The following is an 11,628-nucleotide window of genomic DNA, read 5'->3' as shown; positions in this document are numbered from 1 at the left end:
CTCAATTCCAAGAGATTTTGGTATCAATTCTCATCATCCGCCTTTGTGGCTCTCTAAACACCAAAAAAAAAAAAAAAGTAGTCAAATAATGAAAAACGAAAAATGCATGAATGGTTAGACTTTATACCTTGCACAAAAGACAGCAGAAGTATTTTAGGAGCTTCTCCAACATTGATCAATTCTGAAGCCAGACATACTATAACCAACCCTGGCCAAAATCATTCAAATTTCAAACACCATGGAAATTGGAAAACGATTAATTTTCCAACAAAACTTTATCAACGCATGACAAAATCAGAAAGATTAGCACTAAAAACCCCAAAATATTGTGTTTCAGTAATAAGCATTACAAGGAGTAAAATTATCTCAATAAATCTTAAAACTCTTGCACATAAATAGGATTGACATATTTGACAAACAAATGCCAAATAAAGGCCTACTCTACTGATCCATACAACGAACATTTCAATTAATTAAAGCAAAAAAAAAAGAAAACAAAACTATCTGCCAAAAGTTGTCCTCTCAGCAGTAAGCAAGTTGCACCTTCAAGTTATGGTGAAGCAGATGAAAAAATTAATGTGGTCGTACGCCCTGCAATTAATCAACGATTTCTTCTTCAACGCCCACAACCTCTTCATATTCAACTTCTTTAGCTTCGTATTCCTCTTCTTCATCATCACTGACTTCACCGTCTCTAAGCTTTTCTCTTGCCAATTTCTCTTCTTCATGGTATTTCTTCCATTTGTTAACCCATGATTCCCATTCTTCCTTCAACAACCTCCTCTTCTCACGATCTTGTTCACTCAACAGCATGGACACATCTTGGTCTTCTGCTTCATATTTCTTGCTGTACTTCTTCAGGTTCTTTGAAATTTCCTCCTCCTTTTCTGGAGTCAGCAAGGACGGTGGTCTGGGGCGCCATATAAACTGAGAAAGAAAATTAATTAGAAATAAAACTAGATACTCCCAATATCTCATAATTAAATTATACTAGTACATCTTAACATCCACTACCAAGCCCTCTATTAAATTGATAGTATGTTCAAAGATTTAAACATAATCAATATTAATAATTAAAAAACAGTAACAGTTTTTTCCAGAGAGCAGATTTATAACAATCACAAAGAGAATTTGCAACAATGGTTGCGACCTATAGGCTAGACTTACAGTAGTACTCTAGGACATTGACACTGTAGGCTAGACTTATAGTAATAATCTGACTATACTCGAATTTCCACAAACCAGTCAAAACTACAACACCAAAAGCATATATTTGATTCAAAGGAGCATCAAGACAGCACTTGCAATAATAACAACACTTCCAAATCATATTTGGGGCCAAAGAGACAAAAGCAATATAACCATGCAATATTGACGTACACAACCTACGAAGCAAATAACAGAGCATCTTAATTCTGGAAAACCTAGTTAATAATAAGCCAAGTTGACAATGTCACAAAAGAAAGGAGACAACCAAACAACTCACACGTCTATCATGAACACATCACAATTCACTACCATATATCACTAGATCAATTCAAAAGTGTTAACCAAGTTTTCACAGCCTATAGACAAGGCATCCTAATTTTCCCAACTGTCTAAATTTCAGAAGTCAATCTGTCATCTGAAGCAGGTTACTCAAGCTTTGTAATATTCAGTAGTTATCTTACCTGGAAGAAATGGTCCTTTAGTATTCTGTAAAGCAGTTTCCCATTGAACGACCATATATGAAAACCATTCTCCATCTCATGAACTGATGTAACAACAGTTGCAACATACCTAGCAAAAATTTAAGAAAATTTTGAATAATGCATGGAACAAAGCCTCAGATTAAAGTAAAGAAATGCAAGATATCATTGCTAACTAAAAAAACTCAAATAAACAATTTTTACCTTCCAGTAGGATCCCACTCAACGTCTGTACACATGAAATGCTCAGTTGTTGCCATAGTTTCAAGCTCATCAACATTGAAAAATTCAAGCTGCCCATTGAACCCCTTCAACCCTGCTAATATGATATATCGACCACTAGGTGACCAGTAAAGAGCATTTGCTTGCTTGCTTTTAAGAGTTGTCAGCTTAGAAACTCGGCTCGTGTGGTGAGCGGTCTTCATTGAGTAAAAACTTACATCGGGTCTAGGATTATCACCGTGGATTACAGCAAATCTATGGCCTTTGGGCTCCCATGCAAACGCAATGATTTTATCATTCTTATTTTCAAGCTCCAGGACTTCAATTGGTATGTCCCGTTCCTTGATTCGGAAAAGCTCAAAGCCAGTATATGTGCTTTTCTTGGTTTTTGTATACCTGTCAACTTTAACAGCAAGGTACTCTCCATTGCTTTGCCAATACATTTTGCAATCACTGACACTAAAAAGATTTTTCTGTCTGATTTCCACTTTGCTAGGTATCTGATACAGACACACCTGCAAAAAAAAGAAACATTAGTAGATGACAACTGCCTAAACAACAAACTAATGATACATCTTAAGCTACCCAATACTGCCTATTCGGCTATTCCCCTTCACACGGACACCAATTTATACAAGGCAACAGAAGCAGATAAAAACAAGGGACTTACCTTAGCTGGTTGGTTTCCAAGCTCTGGAACAAAAAGTGCCAAAATCGGATCTGTAGGAGACCAACTGAAGTCCATAACATTTTCTACTTTAATGGACTTCTTGTCTATTAGACTAAACGTCTCAGTTTCATACACAGACACAACATTCTTCCCAATTCTGGCAAAATATTTGTCATCCCTGCCACCAGCCCATCTGAACACACAAAAGAAATATCCATATAAGAAAATATATAATGATGTACACTGGATTCACATTAAAGTCAAAGGTCATTACTTGAATATGGGCCAATTGACCCCAGTCAAACCACCAGTTCCACCAACTGCAAACTCATCAGCACTTCCTTTGAAGTCTCTCCTCACCTTTCCCGTTCTTACATCAAAGATATTGATTACAACCCTCTGACACATGAACAAAGTTAGGTCGGTAACATCCATGTTTCAACATATTAAAGCTTAATAGTAAAGAAAAAATAGGGTTTGGTGAAAGGTAAAAACACCTACATGTGTGTCACGTGGGTTGCTTGGTTCCTGGCTACTGTAAGTAACGAGGTAGTTTTCTCCAGGAGAAAAGTCAATAAACTTAACCTACAGTGGAACCAAAAATTTAAATCCGTAGGAAAATAATAACTTTATTAAACCTCAAGCAGGATACAGCTATAGGTTAGAAGCAGACCATATTATGAGCATAACGTTGTATGCGATTAAAAGATGAGGCCCCACCCCAGACAGCAGCTCCTTGACGGTGGACAGTAGCCAAATATGTTCCCAAAGGTGACCATTGAACAAAACCTTCGGTCCAACACTGCATATATTACAAAAGAAATTTCAAATATGTTCAATAAACAAATCAAAACAAAGCTCATACATGTATATGTCAGTGAAAGAACGTCAAGATAAAAACTTTAGTTTCATAACAACTAGAGGGAAGAAAATACAATTTGTAGAGGAACAGGAAGAAAAAGTTAAATAAAACATACAGGTCGCTTATAAACGGGATCAAACTTCATGTGTCTAGCATCGTTCCATAAGACCTCAGTATCTTGGCCAGCACGAATAACAAACTGATCACGAGCTTTCGAATCAGTGAGCCAATGATGTAGGTTTTCCTGCAAGGTCATGGAAGCAGAGTAAGCATAAAAGTGGAGCACATGAGTAACTCACTTCGTTCCAAATAATTAGTCTGAGAGCCACCAGAATGCATCACAACAACTTATTAGAAGTTTGGCATTCTAAGGAAGCAATGTAAAGACTAAAGAGTACTCCCTCCGTCCCTAAATTACATTCCTATTTGGAAATTTACACGGGAATTAAGGAGGAAAGAATAAGACAAATAACAATAATTAGATAATGCAATGGGAAGTACAAAACATTAAATAATATTTTTGAGTAAAACAAAGATAGATTAGTGATTACTCATGACATGTCATCAATCCTTTGCAAAAAAAAAAAAAACCAATCACATGCTCCTAATTGAAAATTTTTAACCAATCATATTCATTGTAATATGGCACAAAGATTCTGAAAAATTAAAGGCTGGAAAAGTACATTAGCCAACCAAACATTAAAAGTGGAATGTAAATACATTAATTATACATTAAAAGTACAACTGAAAAAGAGAGTGTATTTGGGATATTTAGAAAAAAAAAAAACTTACTTAAAATAGAAAGGTAGAATGTAATTTTGGAATACCAAAATACAAAGGAGGAATGTAATTTAGAGACGGAGGGAGTACCCAAGATGAACAAGACCAATACCCAGCTACCCAAGGTACAATAAAAGAGATAGAGGAAGAGAACTGAAAGCTGTTTAGCATGAAAACACAAACAGACACGAAAAAAAGGAAGACAAACAACATCTCAAAAGGTAGGCAACAAATAAATGTCTATATACAAGAATCTCTGAAAAAATTTGAGACAATTATCAAACTTTTCACCCCCAATTCTCCAAAACAACAATTCTTTTATTCGTACAAGTAATGCGGGATTAAGCATTAAGCAATCGTTCTACATTTACCAAAAACAGCTATTAAAATTTTGCTTGTCATATCTTTCAAAGAGTTATCTGAATTCCTCATTAGTAAACAGTAATATATCCCTCATATTCGAACTCAGTTGATTATCTATTCGGCCACCATATTCATTAACGAGTATAATTTAATACCAAAAAATTCACTAGCAAATCAATCACTAATAGTTTAGAGAACTAAATTCCCTACAAATTGAATACATAAACCCGAAATCAATTTCAAAAGTAATCAAATTTACCGTAGGAGTATACGGCTTCGTTTCGGGGGGAGCCCACTCATCAGGAACATTCATAAACTTCTCAATTTCATCAAACAAATTGACTGCAAAGATATGAGACTTATCCAATTTATACCCATGAGTCTTCTCCTTCGCAAGTTCAGCTTCCTATCATAGAAATTCCCAAATAACACCATCATCGACCAAATTTCATCAATTACAACCAAATTAAAGAGAAAAATAAAATTAAAAACATTAACCTGAGGTGTATTAAACTCAATGAAGCAATAACCTAGGGTTTTCCCAGTTGAAGGATCAACCGGCATCCAAAACCCATCATCCTTAATCACACCAATTTGACTGTAAATTTTACGAATAACACTTTCCAATTTATCGAATTTCTCCTTGGGAACTTGCGGAAGATGATCAACCACAATAATGTTTGAAAACCCAATGTCGAAATCTGAGTTTTCTTCTTCTCTAAGATCTTCATCATCACTGCTCCAAATTCAAAGCTCAAAAATTAATGAAATCGAATTCAAAAAACTGATTAAAGGAAGAATCTTTACACCCAAAAAGAAGAAATTAAACAACCTTATGATGCCGAAATCTTCGCCGGGAGGAAGACGAACATTGTCCCAATCGATTTGGGAGAGATCGACGTTGAGACGAGCTGCCATTGTATCAATTTCCACCGTCATGGTGGCTGAGTGCAGTTGTTGTTCTTCGAATTCGCCCTTTTTCTCTTTCCTTTTCGGTTCTGCTTCTGTTTGTTGGTCTGCTAAAATTAGGGTTTTGGTGTGCGGAGTAGACTAGCAGCGTAAATTGGGATTGGATGGAATTAGAGTTTTATTGGGCTTAGGCCTCTATGAGGGTATGAGTCGGTTCAACTTTGATCTAGAATCGGATACCCCGTATACTAGAATACTACTCATGTACAGTACTCTAGTATACATGTGTTTTTGTGGACAGCTACATGTACTGATGTACATGTGTTTTTATCGAATTAGGAAACAACTACTCTTCTGTCTAGTGCAATACACGGGTTATTTTTTTTTTTTTTTTTTGAGGCAATACACGGGTTGTTTATAAATATACAATATAATTTTTTATTTTATAATATATTTTTATTGGAAAATAAATAGTTTATAAAGGAGAAGAAGGGGTGAAAATTAAATATAATTGTAGAAGATATTAAGTTTGGGAAAGTGAACCATGCAAACAACATTCATTTTTTTTTCATACATGTATTTAATTAAATTTTTTTAAAAAAAAATATATATGAGAAAGGGGATTAAAAAAAAGGTTAAATGAGGTGACATGTGACATGTGGCATTGGTGAAAAATAAAATTAATATGTGGCTTGATGAGGATGATGGTTTGTGTTTTGAAGTATAGAAGTTTAGATTTACATATAGATATAGATATAGATATAGATTTGGAATAAATTAATTATTCAATGAGTTCATCTTATTTTAATTATCTAATCTGATTTGAACTTATATCTTTTTTTGTGCCTTTCTATGTAGCTGGCCACACCATTTGGCTGGGGCTTGGGGTTACTTTGGGTACTCATCAGTTAGTGAGTTTTCTGTGTAAGGCCCTGTTCTCTTCACCTTAAAAAAATAATATTAAGTTAAAATAATTTAAGTTCAGTAAAAATAAGTTCAGTTTAGTAAAATTAATTTTAGTTCAGTAAAAATAATTTCAGTTCAGTAAAAATAAGTTCAGTTCAGTAAAATTCAGTTTTCTTAAAGAAGAATTATAATAGAAAATCAATAAAAATAATTTCATATCAATAAAAAATAATTTAAGTTCAGTAAAAATAATTTCAGTTAGTAAAATTAAGTTCAGCTCAGTAAAAATAAGTTCAGTTCAGTAAAAATAATTTAAATTCAGCAAAATTAAGGTGAATCAAACAGGGCCTAAGAGTAACCCCGATTGACCGAATAACCCCGGACCAAGTATTCCCAGAATAAGTAACCTAGAGGCTAGAACTGATCAAAATGGGCCTGGCCCGACTCGAAACTGGATTTTAAAACTTTTTGAGCGGGTTTGAAAGTGATTTTATACAATTTTAGTTTTTTTTTTTTGCCAGTCGTGAAAATGGCTCAATAAACCCGCACCGCATGGATAGTTTGGGCACATAGTTTTTGGCCCGAAACTTGGCCCGACTCAGCTCGAAAAGTGGACAGATTTTTATACCTCTACCCGGCCCGGCTCTCCCAATGATCACCACTAAAGTAACCCCGACCACACGGTGTGGCCATCCCTATATAAAGATTTGTGTATTTTTTTAAATTTGATCTGATTCTCTTATTTTATCAAACTTTTACCTATGTTTATCTAAAGACGACACATCAAATATGGTTTTGTTAGGTTTTTAATAATGTGTATTATATTGAAATGTAATTTTCATAATTTTTCATTACGAAATTCATACTTAGCGATAAAATAATCGCACATAAAACAATAAAGTATATTAAGGGCTTATTCTATTCGGCTTAATTTCAGTTTAGTTTAATTCGGTTCAATCAGTTCAGCTCCCATCAGTTCAGGTCAGTTCAATTCATCTCCTAATTTCCTTCTCTCATAAACAATTCATTTCAGCTCAGTTGAGTTCAGCTCATTTCATTGAATCAGAACTAACCTTTAGAACCAGAACATGCCCTTAAAATAAGTACTAATGTGCTGAAATAAGGTGAAATAAACATGGTCTAAATTGATTGTTTTAATGAAAAAGGGCAATGTGATATGTTTGATATTTTATCACTATCACTCTATGAATTTTTTTTTTCTCACTTACATAAATGAACTATATCAATAAAGCGTATACAAGTATAAATTTAATTTATATCAAGGTAACTTTTATTTCTGGGTTAATCTTTGATCATTTCAAGATAGCTTATCGGATGTAAAATGTTTAATACACATCCATTATTTTAAAAGATTGTGTATGTTTTTTAGTGGTGTACTTTCAATTTTGGCAAACTAGTTATAGGGAATATTTTCAAACGTTAACCCCTAATTTGAACCCCACTGTGATCATACACTAAAGTACGGTGGCGTCCAAAAGGGAAGAAGATAGAGTAAAAGAGTCGCTAACAAGTTTTTTAGGAACTTGTAAACCGTTCACAGGGTGAAGGTTACACCCCTTAACGATCCAAGAGATCGTCAACTCCATAAGGTCTTGAACCAAATAAGGGTTCGGGGATGAAGGTACAAATCCAACCTAAAAGAGATTGAAACTGCCCTAATAATAGGCCTCTACTTTATTCTGATCGTATTCATGCGCGGTTTCTGACTAACATGCAATCAATAGGATTAACCCTAAACCTGTTTATCTATGTTGGTTGAATATTAATTCACAAATAAATCTATTATTGGCGATCACTTGAATTATAATCATATTAACCCTAACAAGATTATTAATATCTTATTAAGCGTGATTACAAGTACCAATTCCCTTTAAACATGCATAAAAGGTGTGATCAAGCAATAACAATAAATATCAAGCAACATAATGATCAAAAATAATAAAATTATAACAATTATAATTAAAAATAATCATCATAATTATAACAATTATAATCATAAATCATAAAGAATAATCATAATAATAATCATCATAATAACAATCATAATTAATAATAATAATAATAATCATGTTAAAGCATAGCAAGATCCTAGGCATTATACTAACAAGATTAATAACAAACCCTAGCATGTCACTAAGCAATAAAAACCAAATCTGTAACCCTAACATGATACTATTAGGAAAGAACATAGGAAGCATCATACTTTTAATCATATTTGATATTGAATTTACCCTAGACATGATGCTAGGAATCAAAATAACAATCTAAACATGATCTCTACATAATAGCATCAATAAAAACCATTAAAGTACTTACTTTGATGCCTCGTACCTCTTTCTAATAACAAAATACACACGTTAGTAACTTCAAGAAAAATAATAATCAAAACAATTAAATTAAATAATGATAAAAGAGATTTGGGACCAAACCCTCAGAAATTAAACCTTTCACGTCTAGGGCGAAGGCAACTTCGAATATGGCTAGGTGTTTCTAGATCTAATGAATACGGAATTTTGTATGTAAAAACTAGTTAAGAAAAAGAGAGAGAGATAATGATTAAAGAGAATGGGAGAGAATGAATAATCGTGAATGAAAACTGGTTGTAGGTGAATACTGATGAAAACTGGTGAATGAAAACGGAGTTTTTACGACGTTATTTATAGAGAAAATCAGCCAAAAAGATAAAATAAACAAAACAGAGTCTGGCGCACGTGAAACAAGGTTGGCGCCAACGCTGGCCATTGGTGCCAGACGCAAACCCTGGCGCCAGGCGCTACAGCTAGCGTTTGGCGCTGACCTGGAAATTTACGCGTTTTCCTAAAATCAGATAAAAATTGTCATACAGGAGGATAAAATCGTATTTCCCTCAAAAATGCTCTTTGATTTTAATTAAAACTCTGAAAAGTCAACAAAAGTCAATTTATAAATGCTAATTGAATTAGGAATGAAAAGAACCTTCTAGGAGAATCTAGAAGACTAAAACCATTCCTAATTCTATTAGGAATGATAAATTTATATTAGGCCCTCACCTAGATCATTAGGCCGCATATAAGGCTCAAAACGGGCCCAATTCAGTAAATTGGCCATAACTTCCTCAATATTCATCGGAATTGGCTTATAATATATCGTTGGAAAGCTCTTGTCAAGCCCCATCCAACTACACTACTATTGGACCCATATCATGGACCAACCAAACTGGATTGGCTATTTTCTTAAAATAAGTTTTCAAAAACAGAGAGAAGAGAAAAGAAATTAAAACTGCCCGCAACACTAGACTTTCCACACTTTCACTTCATTCGATTATGATTCGACGCGAAAGGTACTCATCACCGGGTTTGGTTTTGGGGAGACACAAATGGGTGTCTACAGAAGCCCCCACTTTGACTGAGTTTGGAGAAACGCAAGTTTTGAAAACAAAAGTCAAAGTATCGCTAGGGACGGAGAATGATTCAAAACGTTCTGCGATTCTAAATCATTCTTGTAACGCCGATACCTGCAAACTAGCGTTAGTTAAACAGATAAAAGAGTTAAGAAACGTGTATCTTGCACCGTCGAGCACACGTCTTTGAAAGTAACCGATTTGCTACTGTTTTGATGACCTCCTGCAAGCTAGAGAATGCCATCCTGCTTGAAAACCGCTATGCTTGTAACTGCTTCCAATATAGAAGACTGCTTCGCTTGAAACGATCCTCCCCCGCTTTGATAATACTCCACGTCCAAGGGAATACCATCGAATATTGTTTTGCTTGAAACAATCCTCATCTGTATTGATAATATTCCACGTCTAAGGGAATATCATTGAAGATTATTTCGCTTGAAACAATCTTCTTCCGCTTTATGACCATCCTCCGCGTCTAAGGGAACACGATCGAAGACAAATTCGCTTGAAATCACCTTCAGTTGCTTTTTTTGACAACTTTCCACAATCTAGGGAATGCCATCTTGCTGCTTGTTTTGACGATCTACCGCAATCTAGGGAACGCCGTCGATCAATGTTGTTACATCTCGAGCCTTTTCTTGAATCATAGTGACAACCTTTCCAATCATAGCAAAAGTCGTCGAAGACCGCCTCATCATGAACCGCTCTTTTCATATCTTGGTGACAACCTCCACAATCTTAGCGAACGCCGTCGAAGACCGCCCATCTCGTGCTATCTTCTCAAATCTTGGGTGACAGCCTCCACAATCTTAGCGAATGCCGTCGAAGACCGCCCATCTCGTGCTATCTTCTCAAATCTTGGGTGACAACTTCCACAATCTTAGCGAATGCTGTCGAAAATAACTTTACTTGAAGTCATCCTCAGTTGTTGCGATAATATTCCGAAGAAAATTTTCCGAAGACCAACGCTTGTCGATCTCTAAAGCTCGCTTGATCTTTGCTTTAGCCAGTGCATCGGCGCTTTTGCTGCTTGTAAACCAGTATGTCGGTGCCTTTGTGATGAGCCAATGTTTAGGCGCTTTAAGCTAAGTGAGACGATCTTTCATCAAGTCGATCACTTATTGCGATTGTAATCAAACCGACTACTTAATCATGTCAAATTTCTTATAGGGGCTAACTGGCGTACCAAGGAACCCGAAATTTTTGTATGAGGTTGAAATCACCTTTCTGAGAGGCTTCGAGCTCTGTCGCTGCTGAAATATCTCTGGCGCCAAGAATTGACCCTGTTGCCAGACGCTGTGTTCTAGCGCCAAGCGCTGAAATCTATTTCTAGACGCTAGATGTTTTCGTCCGGCACTGGAGTAGGGTCTTCCCTGTTATGCTGCACTTGTATTTAGTTTTGACTATAGAACTTTGCTAATATTTTAATCATCTTAGGGTTGACCTAAGGTTTAATGTCGCTTGACTCATTGACTTGACACGACTAGAGGTATAAACTTGACTCGCTGTGATTGACTGAGGTTGACTCGACTCAAAGTAAAATGACACGTGTGTTAGACTCAAATCAAAGTGATATGACACGACATGACTCAATGTGTACATGACTCGTGTGTGCATTGTAATGTGATCGTGTGACTCGAAAATGCAAAAAAGCAAAAATTTTCCGTCATTTTTGTGGAGGGTACCGACTTTCTCCCAAAAAAGAAAGACGCGAAAAAAGAATTGAAGTTTTGAAGGTGCATGTTGAATGAGCTTAGTCAAATGTCATTTGATACTATCTCTCAAGGTGTAAGGATTAATCCATCCTAGACTATCTCAATGGTTGACT

At 35.3% G+C, this 11,628-nt stretch overlaps 1 protein-coding gene across 1 annotated transcript; it reads right to left on the bottom strand.

The window, feature by feature from the left end:
* Positions 1-286: 286 nt before the first annotated feature.
* On the bottom strand, positions 287-5,653 carry LOC145628980 (eukaryotic translation initiation factor 3 subunit B-like). Its single transcript, XM_081681435.1, has 11 exons — positions 5,418-5,653; positions 5,084-5,321; positions 4,845-4,991; positions 3,558-3,686; positions 3,254-3,382; positions 3,082-3,165; positions 2,855-2,979; positions 2,581-2,773; positions 1,893-2,425; positions 1,671-1,779; positions 287-927 (listed from the first exon to the last, which is right to left on the bottom strand). The coding sequence occupies exons 1-11, from the start codon at positions 5,522-5,524 to the stop codon at positions 598-600; spliced, it is 2,124 nt and encodes a 707-aa protein (XP_081537561.1). The 5' UTR covers positions 5,525-5,653; the 3' UTR covers positions 287-597.
* Between the last annotated feature and the right edge of the window lie 5,975 nt (positions 5,654-11,628).

Source organism: Chenopodium album, chromosome 4 (genome assembly GCF_948465745.1).
Source record: "Chenopodium album chromosome 4, dcCheAlbu1.1, whole genome shotgun sequence".
NCBI classification, from domain to species: Eukaryota; Viridiplantae; Streptophyta; class Magnoliopsida; order Caryophyllales; family Amaranthaceae; genus Chenopodium; species Chenopodium album.
This window is presented reverse-complemented; position numbering and strand designations above follow the sequence as displayed.